General features: G+C 37.4%; 1 protein-coding gene across 10 annotated transcripts in view; it reads right to left on the bottom strand.

Annotated features, from left to right (window-relative positions):
- Nucleotides 1-17,020, bottom strand: part of DMD (dystrophin) — a 2,362,639-nt gene that overhangs the window by 377,559 nt on the left and 1,968,060 nt on the right. For all 10 annotated transcript variants that reach the window (XM_070783459.1, XM_070783466.1, XM_070783462.1 and 7 more), the window contains 2 exons: nt 6,130-6,250; nt 5,246-5,514 (listed from right to left, as the gene is read on the bottom strand). In XM_070783459.1, coding sequence (XP_070639560.1) covers nt 5,246-5,514; nt 6,130-6,250 — 390 coding nt within the window. The remainder of the gene's footprint in view (nt 1-5,245; nt 5,515-6,129; nt 6,251-17,020) is intronic.

Genomic DNA, 17,020 nt, shown 5'->3' with positions numbered 1-17,020 from the left:
TAACAAAGGGTTAGAAACTTTCTCTATAAAACTCATATATAAGAAAGGATTTAAAGTTGGCTCAGATAAATGACAAATACAACAAAATTGATGAATAATAAAATATCAGGGTTAAAATTTAAAAAGCAATAAGGGAGGAGAGAGTTACATGAACATAGCTGAAATCTTGCTTCTAAAGTGAAGATGAAATTCTAATGTGTTACATCACATTTCACATTACCTACCAGGAGGAAACATACTTGGTTTTCTCAGTGTCAAATTCTGAGATAGCATTTCTCTGACAAATTTCTCAGATAAACCATGCCACAGGTAGCCTGAAGAGAGCACTTACCAGTTTTCTTCTTAAATTTTTAGATGGGAATGTTGAAAATTAAAATAAGTCAGGATGGCATGGTGGCTTCATCGTTATCTCTGTTCTACTACATGCATAATTACATTATTCTCAATTATAATTACAAAAAGGTCCAACTAAAATATTTCATTGTAAGAACTCCAAGGAAAATCTCACAGAATCCCTGTACTTGAATGTTCATAATAAGAAATATAAGTTGAAAGTCTGAGTGAAAAAAAAAAAAACATGTAAGATACATAACTACAAGGGTATGAGAAATCTGTGTATTCCAAGATGGCAGCCTGGGAGAGTCTAACTATAGTGTGTGAAAAACTGTTTCAAGTCAATTGGCAAACTAAAGGCAGTGAAACGTTTCTGGCTCAAGACTGACATACCAGTCAGTGTCATGAAACCATGGTAGGTTAAAACAAAGAGACAACATAGAAAAACAACAACTTGCACAAAGTTTTTCACACAGGAATCATTCTTAAGAACAAAGATGTCATAAGTAGACTTTAGATTCAAAAGTTGTTCTATTCTATTAAAACCTACATGTTTTCCACTTATAGGTATATGTAGCACACCTAGCGATTCAAGGAGTTATTCTCATTCCCCATGACTACAGAGAAAGTAAGACTATTTGCATAGTCACATAAACATTGGTGTTATTTCCAGTAAAATGAGAAATCATGATTCTGTCCTTAAAATATTTGATAAGCAGTATGAATCATGAATTTTAAAAATAAAGAAGCATTTAAAATTTAAATTTTATTCTAGTGGTTATTTCTATGGCAGCTATATTTGGAAGGCTGAGATTCTCTTAGTGAGCTAAATAGTCAATATTAACATTATGTTCCTTTCTCTTATTGTATATACACTGTCCTAAAGATGATGACTAGTAATAATGCCATGTCCATAGGGTTCTAAGACTTAGTTGTTGTCTTATCCATTCTCCAAATTCTAAAATCACATTTGCTAATAAAATGATGTAATGCTAAATCCCACAGAAACACACATTCCATAGTGACTTGAATAACAACTTCTTTAACAAATGAGAGCTGAATGGAGGCGGATATTATGAGACAGTCACTAAGGGTGATGAAAACAAACTGAGATGGATACATAAAATGTTCTGGCTACCAGCCTAGCTATCTGTTCCACATTCCCTACAGCGTGGAGCCTCTGAGGGCTTAAATTTAAGGGCTTAAATTGCTGAGTAGAAAAATAGGAAGCGTGGTCTTAAGTACTCTTCTGCTGCTTTTCAAACTAAGTTTTAGTTAATAAAATTCACTCCTGATAAACTACCACCACCAAAGTTTTAAAGCTGGTATTGTTGAGATGCAACAGAAAAAAGCTGGTGTTTATTTCCACTGTGGAATGAAGAGCAACTTCTGAAGGGAAATAAATATATATAAACTTATATCATCTATAATTTTAAGATAGGCATAAAATATTTATGGAATACTGGTTTAGAAACCAAGATAATCCCATCTGTTATGACCAGTAAATACATATTATGATCAGGTACTGTAAGTTTAGTGTATTGGTGTCTGAGAAAGAAGTGTTGTTACATATAAGCTCTTTTTAAAGCAGCATTCAGTGTATACATGTTTTGTTATTACTGAGATGGGAGTGAGGAGGCTTACCAATCAGGGTATGGGAAATGAAGTTAGTCTTAGGATCAAGAACAGATGAGACAGGGGAATTGAAAAGAAAACTGCAAATAGGGTTGGGTCAGGGCCAGTTGATATATGAGCTGTTCTATTTTTAGTTAGTTTTTGTTATTAAGTCATGCTGTATCCATTCTCCATCTATATTCATTATCTTACTAATGCTCCTGTGTGACCCATATGACTCAAAATGAATCCTTTAAGTCTGCTCAAAAGCCTATATAGTTAGCCACTTGATTTATGAACTAATTTATTTCCTTTGGGACATTCTTTTAAGTTAATTTGCCATTTGGGGGGAAATTTTTAAGAATTTAATTCCTAGGGAGGTGGGAGGGGTATTCAGGATGGGGAACACATGTACACTAATGGCGGATTCAAGTCAATGTATGGCAAAATCAATACAATATTGTAAAGTAAAATAAATAAGTTAATTAATTTAAAAAAGAATTTAGTTCCTATATTTTGGGATAAAAATAATATTTTTTAATGCTGAATAGGTAATATATTTCAAAACATTATTATTAAAATTAAAAATTATTATTAAAATTAAAAATTATTTTAATTTTTATGTACACAGAATTGTTAACCATTGCTTTAAAAGTTAGACCTGGGGTCATAGAATGTTAGGGAAGATATTTTGGGAGTTATCAAGTCAAATTTTTAATCTCCCTTGATATCTTCACCTACTATTTTAATGAAGAGCTTTTCAATTCCACATTAGACTGTAGGCTTCATAAGGACAAAGACCAAGCCTGTTCCATTTATAACACTTTGGTCACCTCACGTGAAGAGTTGACTCATTGGAAAAGACTCTGATGCTGGGAGGGATTGGGGGCAGGAGGAGAAGGGGACGACAGAGGATGAGATGGATGGATGGCATCACCGACTCGATGGATGTGAGTTTGAGTGAACTCCGGGAGTTGGTGATGGACAGGGAGGCCTGGCATGCTGCGATTCATGGGGCCGCAAAGAGTCGGACACGACTGAGTGACTGAACTGAACTGAACTGAACACATATATAGTGCATTTTACAGTAGCTCATAAACAACTGTTGAGTGAAGGAATAAAATAAGCTACGTTAGATTTCTTATATGCTGCTGGCAGTATACTAGGAACAGAATTCACAGATGTACAGCAGGATCCTTTTTCTGAGGACCCTTACTTTCTATGGGAGAACAAAAAGGCCACAATGTATGTGAAGTTTAAGTGCAACAATTTAAGCACGTGTGGTGATCTATAGAAGCACTGAATTAAGAGCAGTTTCTTCTGCTTGATGGGAGGTGGGGGTGAAACATGGGCCTGGAGCCATTGGAGTTGAGCTGAGTGAAAGTTCACCAGGCAGATAAGTTGGGCTGACCAGGCAGAGGGGAGAGCATTTGCAAAGGTAGAGAGTTATGAAAAGAGATGGGAAAAGGGGGATATGGTCAGAGTGTCCTGAATGACCTAGAGAGAACAGAAGCAACAGTCAGGTTTCTATGCTAGTGCTAGGAAGAAACAGGGTCACCTGCCTTTGGCATTTGCTGGACTTCTTCATCAGGCAGGCAGTCTCCTGCAGAGTGTTTGGATTAGAATTGGAAGAGAATGGATAACAGAAATATCAGTAAGGAAACTGTTTATTTGTTCACTCACTAAGCAAATATTTAAACTGTAGTGTCTGTGATATACCATGGATGCTGATGGGGAATGGGGTTTAAGGATGTATAATATAGCTATCTGAATTAACAGATGCTGGGACTAGAAGGGGACACTGGGAAAAAGAGGAGAGAAAACATAAAGGAGATATTCAGAGGCAAAACGAGCAATCAGTGAAGTTAATGAAAACACAGAAGGATTCAAGGATAGACCTCAAGTTTTTAGCCTGAGCAACTTGTTGGTTTACGATCCATTAACTGAAATGGGAAACAGAAGAAAAGCTAGGTCAAAAGGGATACTTATAGGTGAATAGGCCAACAAGAGAACAAATGGATTTGCTTTCAGAATGGTTGCCTTTGGATTCTAATGGCATATGGGTTAGCAGACCAGAAAAGAGATTCGGACTAGAAATTCAGATCTGTCACCATTCACTCCATTTCAAACCGGGAGCATTTATCCAAAAAGAAGAGAACTGACCTGGAGGAGGAAATGGCAACCCACTCCAGTATTCTTGTCTGGAGAGTCCCATGGGCAGAGGAGCCTGGTGGGCTACAGTCCATAGGGTTACAAAGAGTCAGACATGACTGAAGTGACTTAGCACATGAGCTAAGGTTTTTATAGAATAAAAAGAGAACTGAGCTCAGATTAGAAACTTGGGCATATCAACACCTGAAGGGTGGGGAGAGTTTCAGAATTGAGGAAAATGAAGGAAGAAGAAGGATGTGGAGGCAACAGTGCCATGAAAGCCAAGGGAGAAGAGATCTTCCAGAATGAGGGGGCTGCCAAATGTGCCAAGTTCAGGTGAGGATTTCACTTCTTTTGCATTTGAACCTGGGGGGATGTGTTGGTTTTGATACTAGATAAACAGACAAAATATGTTTCAAGTTGCTACTTTTCAAAATGATACTCCTAAATATGTATATTCTTTCTTTGTAAATGTATTTATCATCTTTGTGTCATATGGGAATGTAACTTTGGTCTCATAGACACTATTCCAAATATAGAGTGATATTTCCTAATCCCTGCAGTGGACTAATACAATGCAAAAATTGTATTCTATACAATGCCTTTTAATGGAAGGGCAGAATTAATAGTCTCAGTTCACAGTACCATAACTCACTCAAGTCATATAATTCAGTTAGCAAAAAGGCCAAAACCTAGACTCCTGGCTACAACTACATATTGTATTTTTCTCTTCTCTGATACTAAGAACCAAAAATACACACATACACACACACACGCACTCAAGACACCCATGCGTAATTCAGACCACTTTAGTACACTTAAATGAATTTCCTCATAGCAAAATCAAAAAGATTTTTTTTTGCCCTGTAACTTAATATTTCATTTTCTATTACTGAAGACAGGCAGATGATTAGATCACTATCTTCTCATTGAGAAAATACTGGGTTGGCCAAAAAGTTTGTTCAAATTCTCCGGGCCACCTCCCCCACACCCAACCATGAGCCAGAAGACTCTGAATTTGTGAAAGCATTCAAATACATAAGGGCCCCATTTTTAACTTTGTGAGAAGAAAATATTGCACCAGAGTTCAGATTAGAACCTCCTTTGAATCTCTCATAGGGTGCTGAGGCCAAGGAGTAGACCGTACCTTGACTTTCTCGAGGTGATCCTGGAGGGAGTCAATGAGAAGATCGCCCACGGGCTGCCATGATCCCTTGATCACCTCAGCCTGGCGCAGTTTGAGGTCCAGCTCGTCCGTGGCCTCCTGCAGTTCTTGGAGTCTTTCGAGGGCCTCGTCTATTTTTCTCTGCCAGTCAGCCGAGTGTAGGTTCAATTTTTCCCACTCTGTGTTGACCTCCTCAGCCTGCTTTCGTAGGAGTCGTGTGACATTCTGGGCTTTCTCCTCAGGCGGCAGCTCTAAATTGGTAATACGACAAGGTTTTAGGCCACATTCGTTTTTGTGTTTAAAAAAAAAAATAACCTTGCTGAAAAGGTCATACTGGCAAAAAGAAAGAGAAAAGTTTCACAACAGGGCAACCTTCTGATTAATGGCTCTTTTCTACTTTGGAGTTTGGCACATCTGAAGTCGTGTCTTCCTGAGTGAATCTGTTCTACTTTATATCAATCAGATAATCCAAGATTCATTTAAGCTACTGAGTAGCAAGATGTTAGGATGCACACCACAAGCTCAAATTTACTGCAGGAAAGAAGGCTCTTAAATTGAAAATTAGATTATAGTCTTTGTGACAATAAACTTCCTCACAGATAATCTCTTTTGTTTGCTGTTTACTAAATGTTTCAATAAGTGATCGCTAATCTCTTTTAATGTTTATTTATGAATGTGCAAACAGATTTATGCATGGTGCTTTATGAGTCCCTTTTCTTTTTCAGCATCAAGGTTTAATTTGAATCGATTCTATTTAACCCAGAAAATATGAGACCTATCCAGACCTTGGCAGCTAGAATGGATGGGTTGCTCTGTCACCACTGATCCTTCTATCAATATGTTATTACAGTTCCACATTCAATTACCTCTGGGCTCCTGGTAGAGTTTCTCTAGTCCTTCCAAAGGCTGCTCTGTCAGAAATATTCGTACAGTCTCAAGAGTACTCATGATTACAGGTTCTTTCGTTTTCAGTTCCCTCTTGAAGGCCTGTGAAATGAGATGAAAAGAAATGCTGATTTGGCTTGTGGCATTCTCCTCCAAATTAATCCTGGGTGCTCAGAACTTGGTTATGAAATTCCCAGATCAATTTCTATCTCCTTTATTTATAAACTGATAGCCATAAAATGATAAAGAAGGCTCAATAGATCTTTCTGTTAAGGAGGAAAACACTGTTTGTATTGTGGAGAGCATAGAGGAGCTTTCAAGATACGTTAACATCCTTTAAGATATGAGTGATTTATTTAAGTAACTTGACTGCCAAGCTTGAAACCTGGAGCTACAGTTCTAAGACATATATTGCAAAACTCTAGCAGGGCTAATGAAACTTACGCATACCCAAAAGAATAGATATCCAAACTATAATGGGAAACCTAAAAGGTCACTTGGAAAAACTTAGATTGTACTGAAGTATATGACCAATCCTAATTCATAAACATCAGCTAATTCTGTCAAAATGTCTGACAATGAACATAAAGATGTATTAATAGTAGACTAAGTGAAACCTCAACACTTTTGAGAAATACCCATTACATTTTCTGTTGTGACTTCTTTGAACATGGGAGAAATGTTTTGAGGTACACTGGAGGTAGATTTGTGGGAACAAGCTTCTCTAAAAGAGTGAGCCTAGAACAGATGTCTTGAGGTCATCTAAATCAGTTATCAATTTAAGTCTCTAATTTAATCTTCTTTGATACAGGGTATTAAAAGACAACAAAAATGCACATTTTCTGCCTTCAAGAAGTTTCTGAACCAAAAGAAGGGAGAAAACGAATACACTAGAAACAACGAAAACACTAAAATTCATGCCTAACCAAGTGCTAAGGGTTGTGAGACATCCTGTGAGGCTAGGATAAATTCAGATACTCTGAAGCCATTGAAGATAGCTATTGACCCATATTCTGCAATCTCAGAAGGGAAGTCATTAATGAAAATATTAAATATCACGTAAATGCTAAAAGATCAGTGTCAAAACAACAGTAATAATAGTCATCCTGATCTGCTGCTGCTGTTGCTAAGTTGCTTCAGTCATGTCCAGCTCTTCGCGATCCCAGGGACTATAGCCTACCAGGCTCCTCCATCCATGGGATTTTCCAGGCAAGAACACTGGAGTGGGTTGCCATTTCCTTCTCCAAGTCATTCTGATCTAGGACTTAATTATTCATATCTTGTTTCAATTCTACCTTATTTTTAGAAAGGTTGCCTATTGAATTTAAACCCTGTTTTGTTTCTGAGAGAAAACTTAGCAGCATCCCCTTTAAATTTAAGATATATCATGTTTTAAGAGTACTCTACAAATACACTGTGTGACACATTTATAAAGAAAAGCCTAATAGTGTTGGCCATTTAAAGAAATCCTGAGTCTTATACTTTGCAAAAGGATCCATCTTTCAATGTTATTTACAATTGAGCAGAGAGATGCAAGGTTTTTGAGCCAAAGTAATGAAATTTTATAAGTGGAATAGGAGGATTCAGCCTGTAGATAGGGATGCAACTTCTGTAGAGTTGGACATTCTTACACCCTTGAAATCATACAGAGTGGGTGGGTTATTTGTTCTGCTTACATGTAAATTTTCCCTCTGATATTTCATTTGTAATCTGTTTGTGAATGCGCACATAGACATGTTTTTGTGTGCATATGTATATATAGTTCTTGTATTCCTGCATTTTTATCAAATATCTAATTTTTCCAGATTCAAGATAATTATTACTTTACTTTATCTCTCCAGTTGGACTTGACATTAGGAAGGTGATACTGAATTTACCAATGATAAAAATAATAATATCTCCCTTTATTGAACTGCTATGTGTCAGTGGTTATATTAGAGACTAGAAATACCCACTCCAGTATTCTTGCCTGGAGAATCCCAGGGACGGGGGAGCCTGGTGGGCTGCCATCTATGGGGTCACACAGAGTTGGACACGACTGAAGCGACTTAGCAGCAGAAATACAGAGTTGAATGCAAAACAGCCCTTCCTAGGTAGGAACTTATAGTAAACAGTGGAAGATTTGATCACATAAATAATTTCAACACAATGTAGAAAGTGCTATAGGCTTGCACAATATGGGAAAGGAAATTGGGAAAGGCTTCCTGGAGAAGATAGTATTCACGAAGAATTCTAAAGCAGGAACATGAGTCAGCAAGGGAAAAGTAGGTTGGAGGAAGAGGAAAGAAGACGAAAATGCACGTATGAAGACAGAGGGTAACTCAGTGTGCCAGTGCAGTTCTCTCAAGAAGGTGAGCATTTGTAGAAGATAAAGTACAAGAAGACATGTCCACAGATGAACCAGGGTACTGTTCTCATCTCAAACTAATTAGACCTTTAAGTCAGGGTTTGAACCTCAACTTCTGACCATATACAAAGTCTAGGTATTGTTTTGTAGGGAATCAGGAGCCTTTGAAGGGATTTAAGCAGGAAGTGGCATGGGCATGTATGCATTTCAAATCAATTCCTCTGACATTAGTACAGAGTACATATTTGAGAAGGACAGAAATGGAGTCAGAGAAAACAGGAGGCAATTGAAAGAATTCACTGAAAGGTTATGAGGATCTGATCCAGGGAAATGGTATCAGGAAGAAAAAAACCAAACAGAGTAGGGAAATGTTTAAGAGAGTAGAGATGTGGGAATTTGGTGACCAAACTGATGCTGAAGAAGAAGAAAAAGAGCAAGGGTGAACTCCTAGTTTCTAGGTTGGGTAGAGGAGGGAATGCTGGGTGCATTTAAACTAAAGGTGAGGAAATAAACTCTCCTGGATTTCTCAGTACACCTATAAAAAGTTCTAGCCACACGAACACCTTCCCATACCATGAGAATCAGATCTGTAATCATTTGTCTGATTAATTTTACTGATCCAAGGGGGCCAATTGGTTACAGCCCAGAGTAGTTCTCTAGGTTAAGCTGCAAGGTGTCAGAAAGACTGGAATGGCTATCTCTGTGGGCATTTACATTTCAAAAATATAAAGCCCAGACGTTGGAGACATTTCTAGGTTGTAGAATCTGAGGTGCATGGGGCTACCTGGCTCCCAGAGAAGCTGGAATTAGGACTCAGAGCCGTTAGGTTTCCAAGGAGACCCTTTCAGAGGGACAAGGGGACGCCTGCCTCCTTCTCCTTTATAAGCAGAGAAAAATCATTTTTTCCTGGGTCAGTTACTCACACAGGACAAATTTAATCAGATCTCACCATGTCTCCTTAGGGGTAAGGCATGAACAAAGGGTAGAAGGTAGTGATGATATTTACTGGAGGTTGATTAAAGGAAATCAGCCTCTGGTCTAGAATACCTTATGTGCACATTCAGGATAAAAATTAATAAAGACAAATATGAAAACTCCAATACTCCTATGAGGGGGGTCTGTTGGGCAACAGAATAAGGGGATGTGATACCCTCAGCTTGGAGATATAACATTCATTCCAGCAGGAAACAAGTTTCGAATGCCATGTTTAGGGAGAAGAAATGAGATATAGGAGTCATTCTCTCACTAAGTTAATATACACTAAGGGTCTATGATTATGCTTATAGGCAAGGATTAAAATTACGTCAGTAGATGAGATTACTCAGTGGAGTGAACTGAAAAGAAAATTCTGGAGAACATACATAAAAATGTAATGAGCGGACAGAGTAATTGGATCCTATGAAAAACTGAAAAGGATTGGATAGGTATAAAGATTGGGGAAAAGAAGGACTGTAAAGCTGCTCAAGACAGTGAAGAGTTTGAGAGGAACAAAGTGACCAAGAGTGTCCAATCATGACAAAGAAGTAAAGCAAGATCAGCACTGAAAACTGTTCATGAGACTTGGTGAGAACAATTTCAGTGGAGGCAGTAGCTTTGGAAATAGTTCAGCTGAGGAGCAAGTAAGAGAAGAAAGAGAAGGTATTTCAAATGACAATTATTTGCCTAGTATCTTTTTTTTTTTTTCCTGAGAGGGAGAAGATGACAGGACAGAGATGATCACAAGGTAGAGAGAGATACATTCTTTTTAGGATAGTGGTGGTTTGAACACAGATGGAAAGTTGGATAATCAACCATCCTGGTTTGCCAGGAAGTAAGGACCAGGAACCAAGGACCAGGAACCTTTGATGCTGAAACCAGGATAGCATCAGGCAAATTAGGACAGTTGGTCACCACAGTAGAGAAGGATATATTAAAGACCTCAGGGCAAAGTGGAGATAATTGTTGGGGCAGGGTCTATCAAATAAGGAAACAGATTTTAATGGTCCCGCTGAACTGAAAAAGCTCAAGACACTGATGATGCGATTCCATTGTTAAAACTGAATAGCCCTGTGATGACCTAGCAGAGTGGAATTGGAGGGTAGGGTGGGAGGGAGGCTCAAGAGGAAGGGGATATATGTATACATATAACTGATTCACGTCATCATACAGCAGAAACTAACACCACATTGTAAAGCAATTATACTTCAAGAATAAAATTAAAAAACTGAACAGCAAATAATTCAAGGCTGAGGACCACCCATCCATTGTGAGAGACCACTTGTTTGCCCCTCGAGTTGTTGCCAACAGCTTAGCTCCACCACAGCTGCACAGTTTATTTCTAAATATGAGTCACTAAGGATTAAAATAAATCTAAAGAAACGACAAAGGGAGTTCTGTCATTACAAACACATAAGCACCATTATTTTCACATTGATGCCAGAAATTAAGAAAAGAAAGTAGATGGAAGATAGAACAGTTAAGTGACTGAAACTTGAGAATTTAAGATTTAGACTCAACACACACATAAAACGGTAAAAACTCCAGAAAAAAAGGGAGAGAGAAAAAAAAACAACAACTATAAAGAGCAATGTCATATTAAACATGGTTATATGAAAGGTGCTTTTCCATTTATTCATGTAACACATTTTGAGAACCTACTATGTACCAGACACTGTTCTAGGCAATGGACATGGTTGATTCTTAGAGCATGGAGTTTAAAAGAGATAAGCTTAGGTAGAAAAATAATAACAAGACAACAACAGCAAAAAAAAAAAAAAAAAAAATCCTCATGAAGATATTGCATTAAAATGATGAAAAATAGATTTCTCAATATCTGATCAATTTACCCCAGACTGCATGTTATAACAATTAACTTCATTTGAAAAGTAAGGAAAATGGAGCCATCTTAAAACAACAACAACATTCAATACCAAGAGCCTTAACTCTTCAATAGCGTCTTGTTTCACAAAAAAATAAAGGAGATTTGAATGACACTGAGGAAAATACATACTTATACACAGTACTGAATGTGTCTTATCGATTATAATTAATATTTTAAATGAGGCAAGTTGGTTCATTCTTTTGCTGATATGAAAAAGCTACCAGACATAAAGCCCTTCTCCCTTACATACACAGAATTTATCTTTACATTATTTAGCTGTCAATATTCAACTGATATGGTATTTACTTCCTGAATCTTTTGAACAGATGAAACTATTTTCTTTAAAACCCACCATTTCCCCCATACCTCCTTTCTTCTCTTTTTGAGAGAGCCAGGCCCAAGGGTCTGAAATAGTGATGTGGAAGAATTAGAGGCAACTACAAAACACTTCAAGTAACTTCGTGAAAAGAAAATAATCTTCTGTCTCACAAATGAGAACAAGGCCTACTAAACTGATATTTTTCCTTTAGCTTCTTGAAGTTCAGAAAATAAACTTACAGGAATCGTGCTACAAAATTACAGTAGCAGCAAATCCCAAGGTACATCCATTTTATTGCAAAGGTTAAATCATCTGATGGATAGTATTTATACCTCATAAATACTAACCAACTGGGTGACTTGACTGCTTGCTGATTGATTCATTCATTCACAAATATTTATTTTGAATCTATTACATATAAGGTAGGGCAGAAATAGGGACCTGATCTTTGTCCTTAAGGAGTCAATAGTTTGGTTGAGTAAGTATGCTTGTATAAAAGCATATTTTAATTCAATTAATGTTTTACCATTGTGAAGCGAAGTACAGATAAGTTAGGCTTTTACCTAAAGCCATCTGTTCATTAGTCACTTAGGATCCAAATTTTGAAATTCTTAAGCCAGTCTGAAAGTGACTAATAACAAGAAAACCAGTTTCCTAAATTACAAAAAGTGTGGAAGACACAGAAGTGGAAAATCCTAATTACAGTGAGGCAAATGAAAAAGTTAAAAAAAACCTGAAAGTAATAGAGAATAACCAAGCTGTTGATTATTCATCTTAAGCCAGGCTGAAAGTCAGAACAAAAAATAAAAGTTCCTTGAATTACAGAATATTTGAAAGCCACAAAAGTGGAAAATCCTAATGACTGTGAAGCAAATCACAAATAAAAAACCTGGAAGTGAGAGAAAAGAACCAAGTCATTGATTCTTTTTTTTTTTTTTCTGCCTGTCCTATTTGCGAGGAAGAAATTAGGGTGAATATGACAACTTAATAATACATAAATAAAAGTAGCTTAGAACCATGTAGGGGTGGGGGGTGGTGAAGGGTGAGATACTGATTTGCTTGATAGAAATCAGAGAAGAGCGATACAGGATGAGAATGTGGGCACAGGTACAGACATTACAGAGAGAAAAGCTATGTTGCTGTCACTTATAAAGCCAGGGGGCCTATTACTAAGGATGTAAATAAAAGCTCTTGCATTTCAAAACAAATCTCTTTAAACCAGGTACGTTGTACAGTTTCCCCGGAGCTGAATTTTATCTATATTCCCACTGAAGTGTCATCTGTATTGGTGTCATTTGGACTGGCAATCTGAAGGAATGACTATATGTTATTTCCACATTTGCTAGCAAAACTTTACAGAACCATCCTGAGAGGCAGACTAAAGTGGTGATAAGTGTACTGTCCTGGGTAGCAGGACATAAGCTGAAGTCTGGGCTGGGCCCAAACTTGGTTGCATGATCTCAAACAGGTCATAAAATCTTCCTGAGCCTTCCTGTCCTCATTTGTAACATGTAGAGGTTTGCTAAGTACCTTACCTAAGTTCTAACATCCATTTCTAATATTCCATAGTCAACATGTATAGATCATTCACTGGACCCAGGCCTGTTACATGGTGGCACTATGACACAGTCTCCCTGAGGCATCGTTCCTGATATTAAGATTAGAGACACAGCTTGGCACCTAATAGATACTCAATAAATACAGTTGAATACATAACAGAACACTCAGGTAGAAAAACCAAGTGTGTTATATGGAGGCCAGTTGGATTTAGATGCAGACGATGTGAGGATGAAAGCCTTGTTTTGTGAATTAGGAGAGAAAAAAAAAATAATGCTGTCAATTGGGAAAAAACTGAGAGATCCTTTACTGGGTCCACTCTTAGTTTCCAGCTCTAAAGTTGAGAGTAATCTGTGAGTTACTAGGTGGATTTTCCTTAAAAGGAGGCCCTATTAGCCCTGCCCTCTTAATCCAGGTGATTTCTTCTCTAAAGGAGATACTGACGTGCACCCATTTGGAAGTTCCATTATTTGAATGGTTGGGGCTTTTCCTCTAGCCTGCGTTGGCTAGATGAGAGGACCGACAGACTTAAAAAGTATAAGTATCCAACGGTGCTACTTCTTCAACAAATGGTTACTGAGTGGGCACAGGACAAGTACAGCAACACTGTCATACTCACAGATTTATTAGTATTTTAGTTTTGTCATATCATGTTGTTCATTTCCACATTATTTCTACTTTATCTGTATGCCTATGTTGGTTTTACTCCTGACAAGAACGTTGCTGAATACATTCTGTTACCATAATGACCTTTCTCATTTTTAAGAGCCACCCAATTTATTGAGTCTCGAGCACATTAGAAATATTGTAACTACTAAACACTGATCTAAGGACAATCATTGTCCAATTAATCTGAAATGAAGATCATGGAAGAAGGCAAGATCCAAATGTGGTTCACTGAAGTAGCAGAGATTCTGCTTCTAAGAATCTAAGACAAATTCATAGGGATTTTTGAAAGATTTGCCAGAAATGGCAACAGAGCTCAAACTCCCAGAAAGACAAAGGATTCACTTAATACTCATTCACGATACTTTGTATTAGAGAAGTTATGAAAATGGGACAGATGAGCTACCAAGGAAAGCTCATGGTCACCTTTATATTTTTATTGTGGTAGAAACACGTAACAAGAGATACTCCTTCACAAAGTTTTAAGCTCATGATTCAGGAGTGCTACCTTAGGCATTAGGGTGCACAGTAGATCTCTCAAACTTACTCATTTTGCATACCTGAAAGCTTCTACTTGATGAAGAACTCCACATTTTCCCCTCTCCCCAGGCCCTGGAAATCACCTGTCTCTTCGCTTCTGAGTTTGACTACATATCATCTTTAAACCGGATAAAAAAGTTTATCTTATTTCCACTCTACTTCTGCAGAAAAGTGAACCTAAGGGATTATAGTATCAGATACATGTAGCCATTGTTTCTGGTAAATTTAAGCATTGTTTCAGAGAGTTAACAACCTGAACAAAAATACCAATTTATAAGTGACATTTAAGTCAATTTGAAGCAATTTGAAAAGTAAATGGACACATTTTAAGTCTGAAATAATTTTTTAAAAATATCTAATTTTAGTTGATGAAAAAAAATTTTTTTTGAGCATCCTGGGGGGCAAAGTGTTTAACCAGCTCCTGTTGAGATTTACTTTTTGGAAGTCTTTTAAGCACGAAGTTGTCTTCTCTGAGATTAAGGGCATGGGCTAGCCGAGACTCTAGCCTGCTTACAGATCTCTGATACTGTGGAGGAATAGTTTAGCGCCCACATAGCATCTTGCACAGCTGTGTGACTCCCAATCCTAAGGCTCAGCTGCTTCTAACAACCACTGGGGAAGTCACTTCCACAGACGATAATGCTGTTAAACTCCCAGTCGATCTTGAAAAATCACTGCTGAAAATTCAATCTGCTCCCAGGGTCATTTAGAGAATTAGGCATTAGGTTGTTGAGCCTAAACCCTAAATTTTGGACATTCTTTCTGAAGCAATAGTGCAGATAAATGGATTATCAGAAAACCCTGTGGAAAATTAATTAATATCCCTTCTCAAGAGGCTTAGCCAAAATTTGAGACTGTCAAGTGTGAGTGGTGACTAATTTCTGAATCACACAATTTGTTTCTGTCTATCAACATAATCCAGAAATGGAACTTCACATACACACTCTCCCCTCATCCATGATCATTTTGAAGTCTTTCCCATTTCCATAAATGGCATCATCATTTCCCCATTTGTTCAAACCAGAGACTTCAGAGTCATCCTTGACTCTGCCTTCTCTCACATTCCACATCCCATCTATCTTAAGTTCTATCAGCTCTACTTTCAAGCTGTATCTTGGGTCATATAATTTTTCATCATATCTATCATTTCCATTCCAGCCCAAGTGATCATTATCTCCTTCCTAAATGACTTCAACACCCTCCTAATCTTTCTCCCTGCTTTCTGTTTTGCTCCTCCTACCATCATTTCCTCACACAGCAGCCAGTATCCATTTCTGAACACATTAATAGGATCACATCCTGCCTGTAGTCTTCCAGTAATGTCTCAATATACACAAAATAAAATCCACCTCCCAACTAGGGCTGAAAAGGCCATTCATTATCTGGTCTTTGCTTCTCTCTATAACCTACCACCAGCCCATTCTGCTATTCCTTGGATACACCAAACCTGTTCTTATACCTTCACATTTGCACTTGTTGCTCCTTTGGCCTAGAATATCCTTCACTCAAGGTCTTTGCTGGGCTCATTCATACACAGAACACTTAGCTCAACTAATAGTCTCTTTAGGTAGGCCACTACCTCTCAGTCTTTCTCTGGCCTTATTTTTTAATTTTATTTTCATAAAACTGATCTGATATGATTTTATTTTTGTTTAATTCTTTTTTTTTTGGCTCTATTGTGTGGCTTGTAAGATCTTAGCTCCCTGACCAGGGATTGAGCCCCAGCAGTGAGAAGGCTGAGTCCTAATCACCTGATCACAAGGGAATTCCCCTGACATCATTTTATATATTAATGTATTGGCTTACTATGTGTTTCCCTCATTAAAGTTTGAATGTCTGTGGAGGCAGAGTCTCATTTTGTTCACTATTGTACTTTCAGCCTTCAGCACAGAGTGGGTGCTCAATAAAAAATTATTGAAAGACTCAATAAATTCTAGGAGTCTGAGTTATGGTAGAGTTTTTCCTAAAATAATTTTTTTGAGGGAAATGGAAGAACACATAAAAAGATCAGGGACTTATCTGTGATTAAATGAAAATGTGTAAAAATTCTTGGTAAAGGCGAAGTGCTACATGAATATTATTTTAAGAGTATTTGTCAAGATATCAAAATATTTTGACATGGTTATAAAGAGGACTGTGGTAGAGAAGTCAATGTGTAAACTATTCATAGTTTATCTTATTATAGTCATTAAACAAAAGTAGCAAATCCTAGATGACTCTGTTCTCAAGTTCTGATGATAAAGCTAGTTTTCAGAAGATTTCTTCAAATGGCTAGAAATGTAGTTCTAAAAATAATTGAAAATCTTTTCTATTCAGCACTCCTAAATATGACTGCATAAAATACGAAACTTATACAAAAGCAGCTTTTACTCCATTAGCGATGAGGAACAGATCAAAAAGATGTTGATTTCCTCCATCCTAGTCAAGCAGACATCTTAGACTAGATAACTAACAGTGAACTTCGCTAGGGGATCAAAACTTGTTTAGAAATCCCAAGAGGCCAGGTCAATGACTGCTAGAATGACTCGCTGTATCACAACCCTTTTGGTTGTTGTTGTTTTTCAGAGGTGACAGGGAACAACA

This window comes from Bos indicus, chromosome X (genome assembly GCF_029378745.1).
Source record: "Bos indicus isolate NIAB-ARS_2022 breed Sahiwal x Tharparkar chromosome X, NIAB-ARS_B.indTharparkar_mat_pri_1.0, whole genome shotgun sequence".
Classification (NCBI taxonomy): Eukaryota; Metazoa; Chordata; class Mammalia; order Artiodactyla; family Bovidae; genus Bos; species Bos indicus.
Note: the sequence above shows the minus strand (reverse complement) of the source record. Positions and strands in the feature narration are given on the sequence as shown.